At 40.4% G+C, this 24349-nt stretch overlaps 2 protein-coding genes across 2 annotated transcripts; both read right to left on the bottom strand.

Annotated features, from left to right (window-relative positions):
• Nucleotides 1-291: 291 nt before the first annotated feature.
• LOC131880609 (glutamate-gated chloride channel alpha-like) lies at nt 292-7517 on the bottom strand. The gene is made up of 2 exons (XM_059227275.1): nt 7310-7517; nt 292-1086 (listed from the first exon to the last, which is right to left on the bottom strand). Exons 1-2 carry the CDS (start codon nt 7355-7357, stop codon nt 409-411), a joined length of 726 nt encoding a protein of 241 aa, XP_059083258.1. The 5' UTR covers nt 7358-7517; the 3' UTR covers nt 292-408.
• A 5270-nt stretch (nt 7518-12787) lies between these two features.
• LOC131880918 (uncharacterized) lies at nt 12788-15441 on the bottom strand. The gene is made up of 4 exons (XM_059227649.1): nt 14999-15441; nt 14203-14396; nt 13643-14126; nt 12788-13226 (listed from the first exon to the last, which is right to left on the bottom strand). Exons 1-4 carry the CDS (start codon nt 15338-15340, stop codon nt 12921-12923), a joined length of 1326 nt encoding a protein of 441 aa, XP_059083632.1. The 5' UTR covers nt 15341-15441; the 3' UTR covers nt 12788-12920.
• Nucleotides 15442-24349: the final 8908 nt, after the last annotated feature.

Here is a 24349-nt window from a genome sequence, read left to right on the forward strand (position 1 = left end):
GCACTCTTTTTCCACTGGGTGAACAATTTTGGTAAGATTTTAGGTTTTGTTCTGTCGAATTGTTTCTTGGATCAAAGCCAATCCGAACCTATGTGAAATTTGATTTTTTTTTTCAATTCCGATTCCTATCGGATCGAAACAAGAAATATATTTCAGATTTAAATTCTTATAAGATGAACCAACAATATTCCTATGGGATTCGGATAGTAAAAGATCCGAGTTTGGATCAGATTGGAATCATTTACTTATTAGATCCAATACATAATTCTACAATAAAGCCCATAAACCATAAACTACTTTATAAACTTTATATACTCTATACAGCAGTTCATGTTCAAGCACACAATCCAATAAATACAGATCCTCTCTGGGATAGGTTCTCATTTGATAACACAAGTCTTTGTCCAATTAATAAAGCCAGTAATACACGTTGAAGGCGAAAAACAGAACCAGGGACCCCGTAAGACACATGCCGTCAATCTTCATTAGGAGGATCATCATTTTCAGCTCGGAAATCCCTAGCATGTCATCCCGCATGGGTCGCATACAGATGCCCTGTTTTTTGATCTTCCATCGCGTCACAAACGTATGGCGAATGACTTTACGTTGATACGCCAAAATGAGGGCAAATTGAATAATGGTTGAGAACACGAAGGCTAGGCAAGCCATGATCCACAACTGAATCGGGTTAATCTCGCTGGAAATGGGAAACTTGGAGAAGGCAGTGGTGGCAATATTTACCAAGACGAGGAAAGTCGTGATAATCAGAGTGATCCGGGCCGGGATTGAATCGGGTGGGATGACGTAGCTCATCCAGCTCACGATCACGAAGAGTCCACTGGGAAGATAATAGTTGAAGATGTAAGTACTCATTTTCCGTTCCAAGTGGATTTGGAATCCGGTTTGGGATTGAACTGATCCATTCGACTTGTGGAGGGCATGTGTCACGGAGAATTGGTTCTCTTGGGGTAGAGGTCCAAATCTGATGCTATACTCCAACTTACTAGAAATGGTGGTGGCTAGAAGGTCATTCTCAGACTGCAGAGACTTTATATCCACTTCAGAAGTGGGCAAATCAACCCCCACCTAGGGTAAAAGAAAAAACAGCTTTAGAAACACGAAAGTCTAAAACTCTAGACCTCATTCAGACTGCCAGGAAAATGCTAATAAAGTGAAAGTATCTCTTCAAATATTGACAAAACTCGAAGCCATCTATCTTGCTTCGACCGAGTCCCTTTCTTTGATTATACTGCAATACAGGCTGAGTTAGTGTCTATTTGAAACATCATTGCAATACCTTGATACCAATGAGTTATTGCATTAGTTTACTTTGATAAGGACAACGGCATAGGTAAATGCAAATACACAGAAAATGCGGGAAATAGGGAACTTCTACCCCGAATAACCAGATGTTTTGTGATTCAGTTGAGTTGAGCTTCGTTTGAACAAAAATTCGTTGGTCAATTCATAGCTTAATCAAACAAGTGTCAAAGTTTATGATCTCTAAAAACAAAGCAGCACAAGAAGGGTAAAACCTGAATTAGCTTCGTAACACCACTGTGGCAAAATCTTGCCAACATGGTTCTAGCCGAGGACCATCACTGACAGAGACGGTAAGTGGTAAAATCATCACATTTATCCCGAGCATTCAAATATTTTTTGCTTCAATGAGGTTTGACTCTTTTGGACTAAAGTGCTTTAGCCAATTTTGCGCTCAATCTGTGTCTGTGTCAAAAGTTTTGAACATTTAAAACGCAGCCCATTGAAGGCGCGAACTCAATGAGCTAATACGACATTTCTAAGATCTTGCCAACATGCTTCAAGGCAATTCATTTCTTGACCTCCTTGTACCTAGAGTCTCTACTTGTACCGAGTTCTGAGAGCTCGTAACTTTTGACAAAAAAATTCCATTGAGCTCAAAATTGACCAACGCCTTCTTTGTCAGACTAAGCTCAACTCAACTGATGACCAAATCATTTGGTTAATCGGGGTCAAAGTCTCTAATAACTTAATTAATCTACCGTCTCTGTCAGCTCTGTCAGGGATGAAGTCGTCATTGCTCATTCGTTTACTGCTTCTAGTGACCTGAGTCTTAAATGTTCGTAACTTTTGACACAAGCGTTCGATTGAGATTAAAACTGCCTTTTAATGTGAGGGCTGCATCATGTTGCCAATGACCAATGATGGGCATCATTGACCAAAATGATGAATTTTGTTACACTTAAATCGGTTTTTAAAAAGCCCATTCCACTACTCGTGTGTTGTATTAAGTATATCTAAAAGTAAAAGAAGTGAATATTTGAATGTTGATATGGCCAACAAATATGGCTTTATTTGTAAAACAGTAGACTTAATTAATGTTTTGACGGATCAAGAATGCAACAGAAGCTAAATGATGAAATGAGTTGAAATAAGAATATCCATTACGCTGATTATTATTGTTGACGTCGTAAGTGGGCACTTATCGAGTCGACATCCTTTTGACGGGAAGAAAACGTTAAATTGTTTTTAAATGACCTTTTTTCTTTAATTGACATTTTTTTCCAAAATTTACATGTACATTTTGGCGCAGTTGAAATCTTTCAACGTTAGAAGAAAGTCAAATTTACATTTCAATATGAATATTTTCAGTACATTCAATCCTTGTTATAGTCAGAGACACATTTATTAGGAGGACAAAACAAGTTGATTGTTTGAAATAGGCGGCAAGCGCAGCTATTCCGATTTAAAACAGAAAGGAGAAAGAACAATGTTAAGTGGTAGACAAATGAACAAACCAACCAACCAACCGCTTGAATTGCAAAGAACGCATTAATCCGATTGGACGCGAGTGAGTGAGTGAGTTAGTGAGTGGGTGAGAGTGTCAATGAGCCATTGACAATGACTCTCTAAAATGCCCCGGAAATGCTGTGTGCCCTGTTGCAAATCCGGTTATGGCGGTCACTTCACTAGGCCCGACATTCGATTTTTTAAGCTGCCCGAATCTGATGCGATTAGGCGGCAATGGCAAAGAGCAATCCCGCATGATAACTAGGAACAAACGAAATATTCAGGAATATGTTCGAGGCATTTCCGTCCCGAGGATATTGTCCGGACGAGCCATGATCCGTCGCGTAAACGTAAACAGCCCGGTGACCCATTGACTCACCCCAGGTTCAAACCTGATGTGATACCCAGTCTCTTTCCCGATCTCCCAGGTGTTGTGATGATGAATTGCATACGCACAACAATCATGCTTAAAGATTATCATTATTATTTTCTTCACCTCCTTCTAACCTTTACGCCTTGTAGGCTACTTGTCCCGCGAATTACCTCGGAAGCGATCTGGTGCAAGCACGAGCTCTGCCAGAGAAGAGGCTCAACTTCAACGGTTGGAGCGGGAAACGCAGGCTTTCCTGGCTCAAGATGAGATCACTAGCCTAGAGGATGTCAGATCTCGATTGAACGTGAACCGGTTTACGGGACTTCTCATGATGACTTCCAATGACCAAGTGAAGCTCTTTCGAGTGGCACAAGATAACGACGGACCACCTCAAACCCAATTTAGCAATTCAATCAATAATTTGTTGGGGATTGATATTTGGATTTAAAAAAAAAACACGAGAGTTCTTCTGTCGGCTGTTGCATGCGTAACTTCCAACAAGCTCAAAGACGGTCGAATTCGAACATTAACGGATATGGAGAATGTGATTGCCCGCGTAGAAAAATGATCCACGGATGACTCCAACATGTCAGTCGATAAAGTTCATCACTGCTCCACCCTCTTACGAGATGCAATGGAGACTATGGATCCAGCCCAGGCCAAAAAATTGGCTCTTCTGTGCGAGCAATTGGACCTACTCATTGACAAAAAAACCTCTTCAGCCAACCTTCTCTTTATGGCCACATTGTGGCAAAAAACTTCTCCAGCTCTCTACAAATTGCTTTTGTGCGAGGGCTGCCTATCACTCCCAGTTCCAAGGACAGTGAAGAGACTTCAAGAGGGTTTATCCAATATGAAGGATGCTCCTCGTCAACCCTTGCTTATCTACAAGCTCGATTGGCCAAGCTTCGAGAGCGAGAAAAGCATGTCGCTGTGTAAGTAGATGAAGTGTATGCATCGAGACGAATCGAATCCGCCGGCAGAAAAATCACGGGTTTGAGTGATGGACGTATTGTGGCTAAAACTCTATTGTGCTTCCTCGTTACGTCGGTGGTTGGTAAATATCGCGACTTGGTAGCAATGATCCCCATGGCCAAACTGACCTCCGAAATCCTGGAAAAGGCGTCGTAACAAATCGCTACCCCCCTCATTGATCTGGGATTCACAGTTGTGGCCACTCTAGCGGACGGACATTCAACTAATACGAAATTGTTCAATTCGTTATTGAAGAAATCTGGATCAGATCCATTTATCCGCATGGGTCCAAATGGAGATCAAAAAGTCTTCCTGGTGTTTGACCAAGTTCACAACTTCAAAAATTTCTATACAAATTTCTTGAGGAAAAAGACCCTAACTCCTGCCAAATTCCAGGGCCTTGACGTTCGGGCCGATATCTCCCACATCAGAGAACTCTTCTATAACGTGGAGCATGGTAATCTTTGCCACGTTTAGAGCAACCGTAAAATACCTCCCATATACGTTTAATCAATGGCCTAGATTCGCCTGTCCTGTTTTCTTTGTCTACTCATCTAGTTATAGGACTCTCTATTTTAGTGCAGTATTCATTTTTTCTATCCAATTTTTCTGCTTCTCTTAAAGAGTCATATATGTACTGAACCAAAATTGAGCTACGCAAGTGTAGAACGTTTTATTTGAATGCCAAATGCTTTGATCTAAATATAGAATATGACATTTTGTTGCTAAATGGAAATAGAATATCAAACAGCTTCAAAACTTAACTGCTATTTTTCTCGTATGTGATTCAATGGCTCTCCTATGTGGCTTGTCAAATTTTGTTTATGTTTACTTTTCGGNGTCCTGTTTTCTTTGTCTACTCATCTAGTTATAGGACTCTCTATTTTAGTTCAGTATTCATTTTTTCTATCCATTTTTTCTGCTTCTCTTAAAGAGTCATATATGTACTGAGCCAAAATTGAGCTACGCAAGTGTAGAACGTTTTATTTGAATGCCAAATGCTTTGATCAAAATATAGAATATTACATTTTGTTGCTAAATGGAAATAGAATATCAAACAACTTCAAAACTTAACTGCCATTTTTCTGGCAATTGATCTTCTTGTAATTGAGATCAAACGGCAAAAGTATTCTTATCCATATATGTGATTCAATGGCTCCCCTATGTGGCTTGTCAAATTTTGTTTATGTTTACTTTTCGTGGCGGGGAGAAGCGTAACATCGCCTAAAATTCTTAAAATACACTGCATGCATAAATGTGTGCATTGGACTTTTCACTAGGTCCTTTGTTGGCATTCCATCCAACATCTCGATTAAACAGTGATGCTGCTTTTGCTTGTGAAAGGCGTGTCATAGGCGATGTCATTACTTCTGTCCATTTCATTTAATATCAAAAATAGACGGGCAGCATGCTTTCAAGTAGCATGACAGAAGTTTTCTTTTCCGCAGATTGTCTTCAGCTAGATCCATTGATCCTTAATATTTCATGTGATTACATTATTAACATTATGTCACAAGCTCCAAGTTTGACAATTTAGTTCTCATTCATTTAGGCGATTGGAAAACATTGGAGAGTTTTTTTAGGATGGCCACTTATGCCACGTTCTACTTCATTAATGATCCTTAGGAGTGAAAACCGGTGATTTTGAGGCCTCAGGGGCAAAGTATTGAACTAGGATTTCGTTCTAATTGGACGTATAATGGTATTCTCCGATCCACCCACCCATTGTTCCAGTTGTGCTTTAATTGAATAGCTCAACGTTTTCATGCCTCGTGCTCATGAAGCGGGACTTGCCTTCATTGTTCTTGAACATGTAACCGTCCTGATAATTCATGCATTTGTAATTGTGCCATCAAGCAAAGAGCAAAGATCTCCCATTGTTGGTACATTACTTGTTAGTTGTTACTACTGATGGAACAAAAACGCCATCCCTTTAAGCAATAAGGTATGAAAAAGCAGATGTACTCGTATAAGCGCTTCTCCCTCCGCCTAAATATCTTTTCATGATGATGAAAAGGAAGTTTACTTCCGTCGTTACTAGTCGTCGTCTTGTCTATGGGTCTAATCTAGCTAAACTATTCTAATGGCTTGAATTTAGAATATGCAGTAAGTGTCTAGAAGTGTGCGAGAATCTTGATGGTAAAAAATAAGATGTAGACAAACAGCGTAAGAGAATGAGAACCGGTGGGTGAGTGTGGTGGAGGTTCTCACACAACTATCCTCGATAGCTTCTCTTACGCTGATGACGACCGGAAGTTGCAATGTTGTGAAAGCATGGTTGAACGTGCAATTCGGAATAGATCATCAGTATCAATGCAACCTCGACTGGCATGTACCTCCTCCTAGTAATGACTATAAGTAAACTTTGTCTTTTTTCGCCTACATGGCAAAGCTACATTTTGGCTTTTCACGAGATTATTTGATATTTAACATAATTCACAACTGGTCAAAGACCATTTGTTTTGTTAAAAGGCTAGTTCAGTCCAAAAATAGTTTATGAACAAGGAGGGATTCTATTGTCGTTAATATGGATCGAATGAAATCCATTTTCCTGTTCAAGCTAAACACCAAATGGTTGGCAAAACTGGAATAACCCAAAGATAGACTCCTCACAATAACAGTTTGTTCGACCCCACAATCAAGATCATCAACATTTTTGTGAAATATTGGTACATGCGGACGATTTGCCCCAATTAGTTCAAGATAATTCACAAAAGATAAAATTTTCGACCATGAAAATATGCATTTCATTTGCTTCCGTTGGTACGACTTACTATTTTGACAGTACTTGAGTTCTTCAGGCCAAATTTATGACATCAATACTGGGCCTTTTCCAATAACTGTCGCTGTTTGAATTTTGCTTCGAACCGAAGATTTCCATTTGTAGGAGCTCCTTTCTTACTTGCTATTTTTCATGGGGTGAAGCAGGACAGGAAAGGTTTGACCCATTTTGTTTCCTGCATTATACTGTGCATGTAAAATGTGATCAATGATGACACAGAGAATCAGAAAAGTCACTGATATGATTGGAGGTCGCAATGGTTATCGAATTAAATAGATTGGCACAAAGTAGGAATTGTGGTGTCATTTCTATGGGGCCTCAGACTTTCATGTTTCACTGTAGCTTACAGTCTGAAAACCAGTTTGATTGAGTTTCATAGCTTGATGCACAATTATCGCATGTAGACTTACTTGTAAGTTGCACGTGTGCTTGTCAAATGGAAATTGGTTAAAGTCCATTGAGCAGGAAAACGTAATCAATGAATACGTTTGATAGAAGAGTCGAAAGTCTTGCAACGGAGTCCAGCGAAGCGTTTCTGTGGAACGGATGGAGTTCAATTGAATGAATTCGCGTAAGTTGGGTGAGGTCAATGAAGGGATCCAAATATGGTCCTTAAGGGACAAATCTGGAACGAAAAGACTCTTAAATGTGACAGGCAATGTCAGACTTGACGTGGAATCGAGAATCCTTGCCTAAATTCGTCCAATTGGTGGTAGAAGAGATCGCATTCCCTCTCAAATGAACTCGAGAGTCGTTCCAGAGAAGGGTGATGCCCAGCTTGAGCTTTAATGAGTGCTCCTCATCGTCAATCTTTGAAACGTCAAATACCTTCAGCCCAACATTAACAATATTGGGCTTTGACGGAGGAGAGACATCCTTGTTATAATCAGATGATAGCGACAGTGCAAGAGTTCCTTGAACTTGGTACCGATCCAGATGAATGAGACAAGCGAGGATCCAGCTGAAAAGCATACATTCGTTCATTTCACCTAAAAAGAGCATATCAGGTTTTCAACTGGATTATCGTAAATCATTTTCTCGTTTGCTGCAGTCAGAACAACGTGCTTTTGCTCCTTATGTTAATTGAATGAGATTTCATCCAAGCGGAATATCGACCCAAGATGAACTTTTAATGAAAAGGGGCCTCACAATTCGATTCCAGGAAAAATAAGTTTAATTTAAAAGAGCGATCACAAAAGTCATAAAAAAATACAATGGTATGTACAACGCATTTGGAAAGAAACGCAGAATGAAAGGGCAGCTGTCTTGTGGAAGAAAAGGAGATGACGTCATTATAATTTTTGGGAGGTGCTAGAACTTTTGGGGTTCGATAGCTCTTTGTTAAGGGTTTGAATTACAGCTCCAGGTCATTAATCATTGAAGGGAGGTGTTCAACTAATAGTGTATTTTGATAATAGCCTCATTTTAACTCATTAACAAACACAACACATACTTTCAATCTTGAAAAAAAAAATCTTTTGACTCAGTGTCGCTATTTTAAAGTTTACTTTAAAGTTTTTGCTTTTTAATCTGAATATTTTTTTGTCTGATCTGATGACTTGCATTTCCTTTTTTTATTACTTCATTGTATTGAAAACTAGGCCAATGACGTCCTAAAATATGGCGATGAGTCATCAGACAGCTGTTGCTTGAAGGACTCAATAATATCGAAGAGCAAGTTCACTTGTTTTCTATTCTTGTATGTAGCGAGCATTGACAGGGAAGATTTCTGGCCATTTTTTGCAGATTTCCTCACCGCTACCGTGAATGGAATTCCCAATAGTTCAAGATGAAAGAAAACCTGATTCATTTTACTTAACTTTATATTCTTATAATATCTGATTCACCAACATCTCAGAGTTTGCAGATCTGTCCAGCCCTTGGGTTTAAGACTGATCAGAATTTTTTGTCAGAAAATTTTCCCAAGTTTGACTGATAATGTAAAAAAGGCAAAACGAACTCGTTTTTAACGCAGATATGTGCTCATGTGGAGGATATGAGGTGTGTCCGAAAAAATGGGCCTCTTCATCTTTGCTCTAATTGCTCGTCCATACTCCAAAGGTCTTCGTGTTAGCAAATTATACCTGTACAAAGAGGATTGGACATGATTCCTAGAAAAGGCCAAAACATAGGGTATCTGCATCAAGTCCTAAAACAGGTGTGTGTATTAGTATGTAATGTTTATTTTATATGTTTCACATGTTTTCACGCACTTCCTTTAATTTCAAGTGCAAATTTAAGGGCATATTTCAGGTTTTAAAGGATGCTTTATAATACATTTTGACCAGGCTTTATGCAGCTTAAAGCGCCTGTAACGGAAATCTTTACGCACATTTTATCCGTTTCAAACCTTGAAGATTGGTGAAGCTGACGTTTTTATGTTCACAACCCGAAATGTTACTGCACAGCTTGAAATTTTACTTAAAGGGAATTAATCGTATATTGCTTCTAAATTTTGGGTACTTAAAAATGGAACTACCAAAGCGACATGTACGAATCCCTATTTAGTGCAGAGTGGTGAAAAATGAGTCTCCTATTTTGGTGTTGTTTTGTCATTGTCATTATGAGATGTTAGATAACAAGCCTTGATTACTTTTCGGTCCTTCATTTATTGGTCTACTCGAGTGCCATGAAGACTGAACAGATAAAGACATCAAAGGCCTTGGCACACGGTTGTTGTTTTTTCTCAACATACGTCGTTGTGCTTTTGCTATAAGAAGAGTATAGAAGGTCAAGTTGCTTTCATCAGACTTTGTCCTTAAAATGTTTTTAACAGCACCAAATTCAAATGGACTTTCGTCCGTTCAAAATATGTGCTATGGCAAAGGAAGCGCAGTTTCCAGTCTCAAATTCATTGTAAAATATATGTTAAATGGTATACTCGATCGCACTGATCATGCCAAGCAAAACAGATGTAATTTTATCACAATATATAAATTGTGCTGCAGCATGTACAACTGAGATGGGTTCTAAAGACAAAAGTGCAAATTGCAACACAATCAAAAAATTGGGTCAAAATACAGATTAGATGAATTAGTATTTAGAAATAGTCATCTTCTCCCAAGGAATCATAATCAATAGAGAGGCAGCTCGTTCAATCCTTGAAATAATGTTTTTTGAAAGGCCGTTACTTGTGACCCAGGGGTTAGGGAAGTGAGGCAAAAGATGCGCAAATTGTTTTTTTTGGAAATCGGTATTGTTGGTTTTCAGTCTTAGGGTCTTCGTTCATCTTCCAATGTCATTCACTCAAACTGAAGAAGTGTTCACCGTATGATGTATTGAGTAGCATGCGTGTACTTGACAAATTCAATATTTGTATCTTAGCCATAAGAAACACTTGGTTGATCTCACCAGCACTTTTGATTTTAATGCCTATTCCCAATGAAGGTCGCTCAAATCAAAATTGTCCAAATTTGTTGAGCCTATCCATTGTTGTGAAGAAGGGATATTTGTTTTGATGTTTATATGTCAGACATGATTATGTGACTGATAAATCTAAAGCTCTTACTAGTTCCTACCATTTTGGTTAAACATGATTTATTGACCTTTAGGGATGTACCATTCGCTTTAAGAAGGAAGAGCAAGACATTTGCATGTCTAGTTTAGAGGTTATCAAGCCGATGCCAAGCGCTCTTTACAGAGTGACCCAAGAAAGGAACTCACGACGCAGAAGTAGAGGACTTAAACGATTCACAGTCAAATATAAAGGGGTTAAACTAAACTAAGTCTGAAAGGAGCCTGAGTATGTAGAAAAGCACCGGTTTCATTTGACTCCTCGATGCTTATATGTAGTCAGAAATACAAATATGGCGACGAATCGAATACTTTTTGGGGGGTTTGGTTTTTCTAACCGCTACAAGGAATGCAATCCCCAATACTATTAAATGAATGATTATAATTCGTATATTTACTACCTTTCAAAAGACGAATATATGCAGAAAAAGCTTGGCAATCAATTGAATTGCAAAAGAGTGCAAATGGAGCGCATTAATATGGACAAAAATGTGAACATCACTTAAAAATTGTAATGATATAAAATAGCCGTTGTTTCGAATCTTGACATTTCAGGGCTTAATTGCTCTTAGCGTGCTTTATTGTCAATTTTCAGGGTCTGTATCAGATTGAATCTCCTTCGGCAGGTGTGGTAAGCGCGTATTTATATTTAAAAAAAGTCAGGAACGAGAATCGAACCAGCCACTCTCACTCAAGGAAATTGCTAGAACGATAACGAGTAGTCTCTTCTCATTTCACAAATAATCTTAATGAGCGCTGCTTAACAAGTAAGGTGCTACAATCATATCAAAGCATTGGTAATCATGAAAATTTACGTCTTAAAAAAAAACGATTGAAATCAGTAGGGTGAAACGATTATGATGGGGTGAATACTGAAGTCATTTTGTCAGAAAATCTCGTTTCTAATTTCCATGATCGACATCCCAGACTCTCTCAGGATGATATCATTATTTAAGAAATTTATCTTAACCAAGAACGACTACAGATGTCAAAAGAAAATTCTTATCAGAGGGCATTAAATGTATCATATCTAAGTGTATTATGCTCAGTACCCACAACTTCTTCCCAAATGTCGGAATTAATCCGAAAATGAACACAATTCATACTTTGAGCAACGTGAGCTTTTCTTCAATGCCATTATCCTTCGTTTCTATCAGTTCAGGTTATAAAGATGCAAATCATCCTAAGTTTCGTTTGGAATATGTTAACTTTGAAGACAAAGGCATCTTTTTCACACCTTCTACCGATGATAAGGTTTAGTTTAGTAAAAACCTCATTCACTAATACAGCCTTACTTCATCGTTTTGCTTTCCATAATTATTGTTGAATACTCTTGAGACAATGGACTTTTTCCCGTCCTTGAACGGGTCCCGAATTATGATTGATGGGGAATCTCATGAAAAATGCCTGCCTTCTTCTCATTTCTCAACGCGAGCTGATTACCTAGAGCATTATCTTTCTAGCAGCCTTTGGAAAGGACTGCTGTGATGGGTAATGGAACCCTTGAGCCTAATATTCACCAAGATGTTTGCATTTGGCAGCCATAAAACATAGACTGACCAAAACAAAGTTAGATCTGTTTAATAGATAAGCCACTAATGACCCAAGAGCCACTTCATAAAAGAAACTGAGAGACAAACATTGCGTTTATGCCTTTGTAAAGACTGTTGTAAACGAGAAAACACTGACTTGGTATATTTTAATCACCCAATGAGGCACCTTCATTAGTGCCTCAAGGTTAAATGGTACTTATCTACATTGGTCTCCCATCTCTTAGAGAAACTCCAGTGTACGATTTTTTTTCAGCATGGTTGGAAGGCTTCTATTCCATTTTTACGCCGAATCTTTAGACAATTTGAATAAAATGTTCTAGTTCAATATCGTCACTAAATCAAGAACCATTTTCTTTCTTCAGATACTGCTGACTGTGCCATTTCTTGTTCTAACATAATTTAGAATGACATATTTTGTTCTAAAGTAATTTCGAAAGAATGGTGGTGAAGAGAAGTGCAACCACGGCAAAAAGTTCATCATCAATCGGAATGAACTTCAAAGCATTTCTGGGATCACTACATTTCCTTATCCCATATTCATCAATTCATTCGCAAACTAGGTATTTCATAACATTGAAAAAACGTATAAAGGCACGTTGGTTCCACCACGATTTCATGCATCGATGATATGTGCATCTGTCATCTCCATTTATGTTCTATGTCCGTCTACCTGTGACAGTTAATTATCTTCTTCCAATTATATATCCTAAGACAAAAACTTACTTTTTATGTTTAGTTGATGAAATTACTCTCATCTTGCTTTTTACTGTCTGACAAGACAAAAGCTTCTACTAATTGGCATAAAGATCACCAAATAATGCATTGCTCTTTAAAGACCCTTCCCTTTATTTGTAACTGTATAAAGACATCTTGGTTTGAAATTTCATGTATCATTCAACGTTACGTTTCAGTAATGATTGTGCACCCTCAGTCATCACTCATAGCTTATTAGCCTTCAACCACTTAATGAGACACCCATGGCCTTTTGAGAGCCAAGACCTTTCAAGTTCTTGGCCGCGTCCGGGACCTTATTCACGCCAAAGTCATACATGTGTTTCACGGTGGAAAGCATATTTTCCGATAAAGTTGGGAAATGACGGTAGGGAATGGATCGCTCTTCACAGAATTGTCGAACAATGGGCGCAATTGTTGGATAATGGCCGTGATAAACCCTGGGAAAGAGATGATGCTCGATTTGGTAGTTGAGACCCCCATTAATTGTGCACAAAATGGTCCCAGCCACGTTCGACGAACTGGCAACCTATAAAAGAGAAGAGTACCTACTGACGAATGGCAGATAAAACCTGGAAGAACTAGTACAATAACGTAGGAAACCTAATCAAAAGCCTGGCTTGATTTACATATTCTCCATCACCATCTTGAAAAAAATTGGCCCATTACTTTTGTTTGTCAGACAATGCTTGTGCCAGCGAGGGGAGGGGCTCCCTGATTTGATATTGGGTTCTGGGTAATCTCGCTAAAAGGCCAGCTCCGCCTTGCGACCTTTGTAAAATGCTTGTGCGAACCCCAGATGTCTCGAGAGCACGAAGATGATCAATTATGTTACACGCGTACGTTTTGTACATTGTGAACCCGGAGCTGCTAATCATCCAATGCACAAGTTGTTCAACACAATGATTGTTGTAGTGAATGCGACCTTCGTCTCATCTAACGTACCTGATGATAGAGCCATGATTTTCTAGGTCCGGAATCTTCGAATTGCTCCACGCCTTCAAAGTTGTGACTGATATGGAAGAACGTGGCCATGTAGGTTCCAAATCCAATCATTAGTGGCACAGTGTGGAACAACGTTAAAAGGCTCTGGGTTTGATACACGGGTAAGATGGTCCATCGCAAATGAAAGATGGCCAAACCGATTGCGTCAAAGATGCGATACTTCTGAAGCATGGGCGAGAAAGAGGTGAAGTAAAACGCCTTGGCCACGGTCGATATGGTGAAGTTGAAGATGGTCAGACCGTAGATAAAGAACAAGGCAAAGAAATAGATGTACTGGTAGGCATGCATCTTTTTCAACGGCCGCAATGGGTTCAGCCGCATGGCCCTTTGACCCGAGATATCGGGGTCCCGATGGATATCGTTCGTGTGAACGTGATGTTGGACCACATGCTGATGAACCCACGTGGTGACGGTTCCGCTATAGCTAAAAGAGGGTTCCATGGAATTGAAGATATGTAAGAATACGTTATCAAAAGATAGACGGCTGAGCTTTGGCTTACACATGGTGGAACAGACTGAAGAATCGATTGACCCGTGGGTTGGCTGACAGTGATCCGTGGAGGGCGTCATGAGTGATGTTCAAAGCCATAATGGCCTCCATCATCCCCAATAGACCTGTCAAGTACCATTTATATGTGACAGTGTAATGCATGTACGCTTCAGACCCAAAGCAAATGGTTAAAAGGATCAATGCCTGAAATGTGGTTCCAGAGTTAGCGATTATTAGATTGGTAGGCTAGCAATCAAATTGCCAACTCATTTTCCTCCTACAGCACGTTCAAAACGAAGGATGTTGTGCTAAGAAAAACAGGGCTATGAAATTACGAGCGACATAGAACTTTGATAACTATTTGTTTAGATTCTGGCTTGAATTTCTATTGTCTCTTGTTTGTCCAACGAAACTCGTGTCCTTGGTTAAGCCTGACTAAGCATTTATTTAGCAAAGCATTTCCCTTCCAATGTAGCCCCTAGTAGAAGAGCTCATAGCTCTTATATATTTCCTTTGGGTGGGATCGTTTCGCACCCCTGAAGTCTTGCTTTGACAAGGGCAAAATAGAATGTGTTCTGTAAATGAAATGGAAATGTTTAATTAAAAACTGTATCTGAGGCACCCAGCTCTAATTCGGAGAAATCACATCGCAAAACATCCTTTCTTCTCCGTAAAAATAACTAAGAATGACTACATGGTCATAATTATCCTCAGGCAGACAAATACGAACTGAGCTGATCTTTCCCTTCACGCATAGTTCGTCCTCTATTGATAAGTACGGACAAGGTCTGAAAGGACTTGGTTACCTTCAGATAAAAGCCCCACGTGGCAAAGGACTTTTGTCTGGGCAAGACCTTCTCAACCCGTCTGACAAGTTCAAAAAACTCATCGTTCAGATGCGGGTCGGGTGATGGGATGGTTTGATCTTCCTTTTCCAAGGCAAATTTCACTTTCTGATGGGGAAATGGTTTGCGATGATACGAGACAAATGCTTGCGAGGCATCCCGACCGGCGAATGCCGAAATGAAAAGTGGTCCCCCGGGATGGAAGCTACTGAGTTTGTTGGCATCGTAAGACTTATTGCCAATTCTAATGTGGTCCCAGGGCAATTTCTCTTGGGTGTCACTGACTTTTCCAACGTCAGGCATTTTGGCAACACGGATAAAACAACAGCGACGCTGACGTTGGCACGTTGCTCGAACTTCGAGAGCCAGAGCTAAGTGCTTCAAACGTCTGAATTACAATCAAAGATATATGGGAAGGGCATTGACAATGTCAACATAAATTTGTTCTATGTACTCGATGCTCTCATCTGCGAATGCAATTAAATGTTTATCTCCTACTGTTTTAACACATCTTGACAAATGAGGTAACACTTTTGGGTGGGGCAGATCTACTGTGAGTACATGTTTTAGGATGTCTTGTTCAGAGCCATTTTGGGAAAAAATTGTTACTGAGAAATTGGATTCTGGAGATGAAAGGAACATAACTGAATCTAAAGAGAGCCCGTCCATGTTAGTCTTATAAACTAGCACTTTGCTTTGGGACCTTATCTCAACCCCTTGCATCATGATTTGGCACTTGCAACAAACCGTTCATCGTAACCACTTTTATGTAGATATATTAGGGTTTCTCAATTCCATGGTTGTCACTACCACGTGCCAAATAGCCAGGCCAAAAATGGAACGACCACCTACGGTTCTATCAATAATTCAGCCAATCCGTTAGTTAATGCTCCCCATCGCATATGCTTAAAGGGTCCACCAAAGTTCCTATTCCGATTTTAAGGTTTCTGGCTCGCTTGTTAGTATTTTAATTAGAGTGTGGTTGGCGCCACCGGTACGAGTATAGTCTGACATTTTTCAGAAAAGTTGATTTTTCGAATATCAGTTCAGTCAAAAAATCAATGATGTCTTCGTTCAAATCCAAAACAAAGAGAGCCTGTGACGGGCATCTGATGACCAAAGAATCAAAGACCAATCCTATAGAACCTTCTGAAATATGAAATAGTTCGTTTTCAACTGACCAACATTGAACCCTTAATAACACTTTTAGTATTTCCCGTCATTTCAGTATGACCCCTACAACGGTAGCATGGCTTAAGTCTGATGAGCCAACCGTGTAGTCATCGAGACTTTGCACGGGCCTGAGAAAAGTTACTGGCAGATCAGCGTTATTCCTCATGAATCATTTCTCCAACTTTTTGGCAGCTTTCCATCCGCTTCTCTTTGACCATCTTGGACAAGAAAGGACTCAGCAACTTGAGACCAGCCTCCTTGACACTCCCTTGATCAGAAGCGTCAGAACAGTACAAGTCGTACTACCGGGGTATGGGGTCTGGACTACTGATGGGATCAAACATGCAATCACCCGAGGTTGCAACAAGGGCTACCAATTTGCATTTTCAGTGGCATATGGGATTCCTGGGTGAAGATCGGGAACCTGTTAGCCAGTCACAAAACGTAACCCTGATTTTTCCTCTGTCAAACCAGGGCTACCTTTTTGGTCAAGCTTAAACTTTTAAGCTGCGTTGGAAACGGCTGTGCTTTGAGTTTCCGAGCTTTCTGGCAATCCTGATTTTGAAAATCTATTTGATCCCATCTCTAGTCTAGACTGCCTTCATACAATTTCCTTGATCTGTCTGATGTTGGCTTGGATCTATGTTACTGAAAGGTCTATTCCCGCCCATTTCGCACTCATTAGTCTTGACGACCCTAATGACCTTTTGAACATTTTGAAGAGGTAGCCAATGAGCTATATAAATAGCGCATGTATGGGCTTGATGACTGCAAGGTTGACCGGTATTTTGATCTGGTTGTTGTTGAGGCTCGCTTTCAATTCACAACCGTGATTTCAAGAATGACTGAAAGTACCTGATTGCTTGCCAAGCGCAAAGTTTTGTTCAGAAGCAGATGCTATTAGAGCTCAATTCAAAGCTGAATATTATTACATCTTAAAGTCAGTGAAACTCATATTTCTTTAGAATTAGCCTTGAAGAGAGAGCCGTTGCAGGTCCTTTTTTATTGTCTTAGGTTTGTGCAGAGAAAGGATTGTGGTTGGGTAATTTGTAAAAAATAATGTGACCTTTTCTTTTGTTTAAGGTTAGTTTTGAAAGTACATCTGGAGATGGAATACGTTTCGCTTAAGAAGGTCAAAAGTCAGGTATTCAATGTTTAGAGTAATCCGCTTCAACATTCAAAATTTAACAAGGAGTGATCTCAGTTAACAAGTAGTGACGGAAGATCACCGCTAAGACCCATTTTTCATTGGTCTTTCTTTCGTTACATGTTCAAGCATTTCTCAATTAGGCTCTTGAGCACTTTGCTCGAGGTTGTGTGCAAGGCTGTCATTTTTTTTCATAAGTTCCAAGTGCTTCAAATAGTTTGATGTAACTTCTTATCAAATTAAGTCTGAGCTTTGTCGTGAACTGTTCTATGCTCTTGAAAACACGTCAATTTTGTTTATGTATCATATTTTGACGCCATAGGCACACCTTTCTAGCGTGCACAAATGACCTTGTTCTACTGTACGTAGTCAGTTAATTGACTGTCAATAAGTCAGATCCCATTCTCCTTACAACTGACAGAACTGAGATGTCATTGTAATTATCTTTGCAATCCCTTTGTCCTAACCCGGGAATACGACATAGCGTTAGCGAGAGACGAGATGTGAAATGCACCATAAAATCAATCACTTGGATAAAAAGATTGTGAGGGGCTTAAAATCTTCTTTTGCCTTAAACCGGGCACCAACTTTGAACAACTTGCTGTCGTGCTCTCTTAGACGATTCTATGCATTAGATGAACCATTGTTAAGGTTTAAACGTGACTTAGATCGGTTTTTGTTAACGATCCCAGACCAGCCCTACTCGTACATTCAAGGGTGCCCTAGAGCGGCTAATTCAAACAGTTTGCACGACCAAATATTTTATAAATTATGACTCACCTTGACTTACAGAGAATTTCATTCCCTTGTATCGGTATACAAACCCGAGAATCTTTGAGAAAAAAAAATCGCTGTAATTAACAAAAAGGGAGATGGTTGTGGTCAAGCTGATCAACACGCGAGCGAGTAACATTCAGTCGGGTTCATGGGTTCCAGTTCAGGCCTTCCCTCTCTATTTACTAAAGCCATCAAGATATTTCAATTAGAAGTTGAACTCATTGTAGACCAAAGTTTGATTAAACATCTCTTGCCTTGTTGGGAAAGTGTTACATAGCTTCGATTTGAAACCCACAAACTGCGTTTTAAAATTCTTTTTTTCGAGACTACTTGTATCGATGAGTTACATTTAAACACACATTTGTAATAAAGAGCAATTTCGTGGGTAAGGGTAGCTTTTGGAATGAAAAGAACAACAACATATTACAATTTCCTGAAGGTTCAAATTCAAGCTATTTTGTTATTAATCTTAATTCAATTCTTGCGAATTTCCTTCAAGCTGTTGTGAAATTAGTTCCCAGGAATTCAAGATGTCTAAAAACAATTCAAAATCAAGTTTATTAGATTTTGTTTGGAAAAGAAATAGTATTTCTTCAATGTAACAAAGGGAATAAATTGTCGGTACGGTCTGTAGAATTAGGTAGAATTCAAAATCATCAAAAAGGATGACAAAACATACACTTTCGCCTCTTTGTAGCGATGAAATTGAAAATTGATATTTGATATTGCCATTGTACATGATTCTTCAAAAACGGGTCACCCATTTTCCCCTCATTCCATTGGTTGTTCATTCAATCGACTCACAATGTTTTTTTTTAAGTAAGTTAAGGTAGACCGGTCAATTTTCCCAATTTATCTATTCGCCAACTTTGCGAGAAACTTTAATTGAATGGATTTGGTTTTGGATGAAGCAACATGTTGACAACATTTTTCGTCATTTAATAAAAGAAAACACCAACTTACGCAGAGTTCGTTATGAACACACTTCAGCATCAAGTCATTTATAGTTGATTTTTATGTGCTGGGTTAGAGAAATTGCAAAACGACAAAAATTATAGTCGCCTTATGCATTCTTACTACAACGTTTGCAAGAGTGCCAATATCGGACGAAAGACGTAAGGAATTTCTGTCTCAGGGTGTAATAATCAGAAACACCACGTTTACCTATTACGTATTTGTAGGATGTACTTTTGTTCTCGATGCTGCATCTGCCACAGAACTATCATTAGGCAATAAAATCGTGGTAATTGCCCAGAAAACACGAAATGGGATTACCTCGAAAATCAGTGGTCCATTGTTCCACATTGGAACAAGTTCAAAAGCGGTTCGAAATTCAGCGCCTGTTTGTGCTTGTTTTGACACCGCAAAAGGTCTGGATCTGAAGAGAAAGCTCACCTTGGAGCTAGAATGACTTCCTCCAGACAAGAAAAACAGGCTGTGACCCTTAGAGTGTTTTCAAGGTTAACACTGGACAAGATCCTCTTCAATAAATGGGTCTCCAAGTCTGGGCGTTGGCAAGCAATGGAATACGAACCGAGTTAGGAAACGTCACGGTCAGGTTCACTTACAGTATATGGAACTGCATTCTGTGCTAAACTGAAAGAAGAGCGGAATTGCAGTGATGTACAGGGTTGGAGATAAAATGGTTGCCCGTTACATTTTTAATTTTGAGTGTGGGATGGTTTCATCTGAAAGTCATCCACTGTCAAGAACTCCTTCAACAGTCATTCCTGCCTCTCTACTCAGGGGTGCCATCCAGGGGCGACACAGGAAACTTTGTGGGGCCATGTGCGGACCATGTGTAGAGAGAGGACCATTGGCTGCTGGAACGTCTGATAATTCGCCATCTCCTTCATCTTGGTGACTCGGCCTTGGCATAGGCTAACTTGTCTTAGGGAGGCAATGGGAACGTGAGTGAAGAGGCGGCTTGTTGTGGGTAGGTATGTTTGACGGCATGTTTGTTGATCTTGGAATGAAAGCTGGTTGGACAACTTTGGGAAAGTCTGAGAGGAGCGTGCGAAATCGTCGTTGGCAGCCTGAACCTATTGAGTTGAGGAACGGTTCCAGAAGATTTCCCCAGATTGATGGGAGAGAAGCTGTTGGTGTCGACGAGGCATTGGTTTTTGGAGATCAACAAGGAGGTTGAAAAAAACGTAAGAAATCGGCACCAAGACTTGGTGAGAGACGTCAGAAATAGTGAAATGCCAGTTCAAGCTTTTGTGGCGAAATCTGAGGAGCGGATAGTGCAGCTGCCCTATACATTGATTTGTTTGAACGTTGGCGGCCAAGAGGGGTTTGATGTGACAGGGCGGTTGCGTTTTTCATATACAGCGGCAAGGAATGACGCTCCCTCGGCACCTGTATTGACCAGGTACCAATGCCTTGAACTTACGATGGCCTGAAGCTTTCCCATTTTCCGATATTTCTGCTGAAACGTGCTTAGTACCTTCTTGGTGGTTGAGTTGCTCGTTTTGGATTACCTAATACCATAATATCTGATAGGGGGTTGGTCAATTCACATCTGCTCTGTGGAACGGCTCTCACATTTCCTTGGATTTACCATACACCATACACCACTTACCATCCTCAAGCTATGCGATGGTGGAGAGGTTCCATAGACCCTTAGGAATCCCTTTGTGCAAGAAGAGCTGGATGTGATTGGTTTCGTGAATGCCATGGTCCTTTTAGGAATCGTACTGCTCCCAAAGACGATTTTGGGTTTCACTGGCCAGCTGGTGTATAGAACTAGTTTGCAATGCCTGGAGTGTTTTGCGATCCTCAGACAAGAGATGTTTCTCCTGTTTGTTGCTTCAGTGATTTACGCGCCACTTTTACAGAATTATGTCCATATGGCCAACGTCATTCCATGGTCAAAGACGACTTTTTTCCATGTGTGGTTGAGAGTGGATCGCGGGTAGGTCGTCTTTGACTCCTCCTTATGAAGGCCTGTCCAGGGTATTTCGTCGTGGAGACAAGACTTGCGTCATTGATCTTAACAGCCAAATGAAGACAGTTAGTGTGGATTGTCCTTAAGCCTGCTTCTATTGGTAAAAATCCCACTTCAACCAAATCAGGTCGTGTGGTGCGACCTATTGATAGATTTCAGGCTGGTTGAAATGTATATCTGTGCAAGTGGAATGTTAACCTTCAATCTATGTTTTTGCAAGAGGGCTGTAAAGCTCTCGTCGTTTTCCTGCATGCTCCCCAAGTTACGTCTGTTGTAAGAGAAGAAAGGAAATACATTCTGCCGATCACTTTAAGCTAGTCTACACGCTCTAACAGAGACCCAAAGATTTGAAATAGGGGAGCATCCATGAAATTAGTGCGCAAATGAGAAAAACAATAGAAGGTTCGCTCCCAAAATAGATAGTAAAAGGTGTGCCATGCATGTACTCCATGACCAACAAGAGAACTATACATAGGGGTCGGGAACCTTACAACCATACTGGCAATCAACGCATGAGCCTCCCTTAAAACCTCTATGACGAGACCCGGGTGACAAATCTACCTGAAGATGGTCATCGTTGAACCATGCAGGAGGTCAAGTATGGATGACTTCCCAAATCCAATCTGTGCAAAAATAGGCGCCAGGTTGGCTGAAACTTTTTTTAGGTTACACAAAGCCCTTTCAACTATCCCCTCTGATGCCTGTGCCATAAAAAACGTTTTTTCTTCCCTGGGCGGGAGTGTTGAAACCCTGACTCAATTCCGAGTTTTCATGCCTGTTTGGGCTGGTGGTAAGACACATTGAAGGTAGGGCAGTAAGAACCATTAGCTGACTAGAATCCTGAAACAAAATCACTTCCGTATCTGGCTGGACATAAATGGCATGCATTAAAACCTAACTCCATATTTAACGTAAGTTATTTGTTAGATCTTTAACTTACATTCAAAATCTCTACACACCTCAGCCAAGCACAAACACAAGATGGCCAAGAGTATACCTCCTTGGAGGAGACAGTCAGAAGAATTTATCAGGAGGACCTACCTGATTGTGGGTAATGATTTCCTTCTTGAAATCAAGCTTTGGGGCTTATTACCTGGAGTTCTAGAGTAGACACGGAGAAAGAGGCACGACGACGTGGGCAACAATATCTTCAGGAGAGAATGAACAGGGAAGCTACTTGTTCCGCATGAATCCCAGAGAATAACACGTGGGAGACGGGACCACAACGGAGAGGGCAACGTGCAGAAGGAGGAAGAGGAGGAGAAGGAGTAGGAGAACGAGGGAGTACTATCTAAGAGCACAGCAATAGAATAATAGATAGAAGTGCATCCAGGGAGAACAGAGGAGGGCGACAAACGCCTCAGTGGACGGGGGAGAAGATTCAGAGGAAATAGGGCAACCAGGTCAGGCTGACAACAAACAGAACAAGTATGCGGACAATCAGGAACACGAACACATCACACGAGGCAGCACATGGCAAACCCCAATCCGTGCCTCATCCACAGAGACCACTCCCCAAAGCCAGAAGCAGTTGGAGTGGCTCAAGCATTATATACACATACATCTACCTACAAAATACCGCAATCCACCTCACTAAGGCCGCCTCACACTCATGGCCAATAATGAATTCTGGGCCGGGGAGTGGCCAGACAGTACCACTCATTGAGGTTGTCTCAATGGCCCGTCTTTGCCCCAGGAACAAGAACAATGGCGGGATTGATTAGGATGATGATGATGAGAGGAGGAGGACTATGGACCGCGGAGACCTCTACTCTACACTAGGAGAAGTTACACATCACCATGAGGAGTTGTTCAACCTTCTTTGCCAATAATTGCCGTTCCAAGGCACTCCTTCACTCACTGAATGGACAATGGACTTTTCCCCACTAGAAACAGACACTTACTGGAACAAGAATACAAAAGTGGAGCCTTGGGCGGCCTCCTAAACCAGCCCCTCAGGCCATCCACGTGGCTTGATTCATGAAGCTCAGCAAAGTGGGAAATCATAAATATTCCGGAAAATTCAAGTGACCAAAGATCAATGCCAGATGGGAATACTAATACGGATGAATCCTGGATGAGTTTCATAAGTGACCCATTAGGCTCTTTCTCTAAGAAGGGCCCGCAATCTTGGGTTGGTCTCCTCAAAAATCATGTCCAAACTTTTGAAGGAGGCGGAAGAGCTGAACAAACATGCGTGAATGAGCTCTTGGTAAACTAGGTTAGAGTCAGACTTGAACCACTAGAACATGGATGAGGATGAAACAGTCTAGAAATGATATTGAGAAAGATAGTGAATGCATTGCAGTTTTTCTCCAAATGAGACAAGTTTTAGACCATGCGGTTTTTGTGCTTGTATTTCAAGCCCAAGGCCTGTTTTCTAAATGCTCTTACCGACTCTTACCTTGGAGTTAAGGCTTGGACGTTACCTAGAATGAGCTTCTGCTGACCATTCTGGTGATGAGTGTATTTTCATACTGGTACCAAACTCTGAGGTAAGACGTCTAAGAAACCGGCCTGTGATCAAATGTCTGGAACAAAAGTTATGCCCCATCAAAAATGCAAAACTCAACAACAAACAGAATGAACGATCTTAAATCAGAAGAGGGCTAGCTCATTCAGTTGATGTAGAGATATTTAGTGTGGTGAAAATTGAAACCTACAGTCATAATGTCCTCTGGGTCATCCCATTTAAAAAAACGAATCCAATGGATTTAACTCAATTCACAATTGCCAATTTTCAACCCTAGCATCCCCATATATATTTCCAGTGGTTCAAGACCTAGGCCGTTGCGTATTCATGAGGAGCAGTACCAACTTGATTCTTTAACCTGTAACATGACTTGGTCAGAATCTTCAACAAAGTGTACTTCAAAATCACGTACTCTTTGTTCAGTCGATGCGGCACAGTCCGATTCTGACTAGGTTAAAGTGCTCTTATCTTCGAGAAAAAGTGCTGTGTGAGCATCAGGCTTGCACTCTCAGACAAACATGTTTAGGGATTGGACAAAGCTTGGTGTTATCTTTCATATTTTACAGACAATTGGAGGGTTGTGTTTTACTTTATTGAATTTCTTTGACAGATGTGGACAGGCCAATGGATGTAACAGATTTGTGCATGAGGTCCAAAGACAAAAATCCTGTCATGATCCTCTTAGTCTTTGAACAATTTTAGCTGGCTCTTGGAAAGTCCCATAATGTATGTGGTTTACAATCGATTTTGGAAGACAACTGCCAATCTGCCACTAACAATCGAATTCCAAAAGGA

Source organism: Tigriopus californicus, chromosome 5, assembly GCF_007210705.1.
Source record: "Tigriopus californicus strain San Diego chromosome 5, Tcal_SD_v2.1, whole genome shotgun sequence".
Taxonomy (NCBI): domain Eukaryota; kingdom Metazoa; phylum Arthropoda; class Copepoda; order Harpacticoida; family Harpacticidae; genus Tigriopus; species Tigriopus californicus.

Excerpts from the sequence above, each read along its gene's own strand:
- LOC131880918 (XM_059227649.1), bottom strand. The coding sequence starts at position 15,340 with ATGCCTGACGTTGGAAAAGTCAGTGACACCCAAGAGAAATTGCCCTGG. Across the intron at positions 14,397-14,998 it reads CGTGGGGCTTTTATCTGAAG|GCATTGATCCTTTTAACCAT; the intron begins GTAACCAAGTCC and ends ACCACATTTCAG. Across the intron at positions 13,227-13,642 it reads AATCATGGCTCTATCATCAG|GTTGCCAGTTCGTCGAACGT; the intron begins GTACGTTAGATG and ends TCTCTTTTATAG.
- LOC131880609 (XM_059227275.1), bottom strand. The coding sequence starts at position 7,357 with ATGGACTTTAACCAATTTCCATTTGACAAGCACACGTGCAACTTACAA. Across the intron at positions 1,087-7,309 it reads AGCACACGTGCAACTTACAA|GTGGGGGTTGATTTGCCCAC; the intron begins GTAAGTCTACAT and ends CTTTTACCCTAG.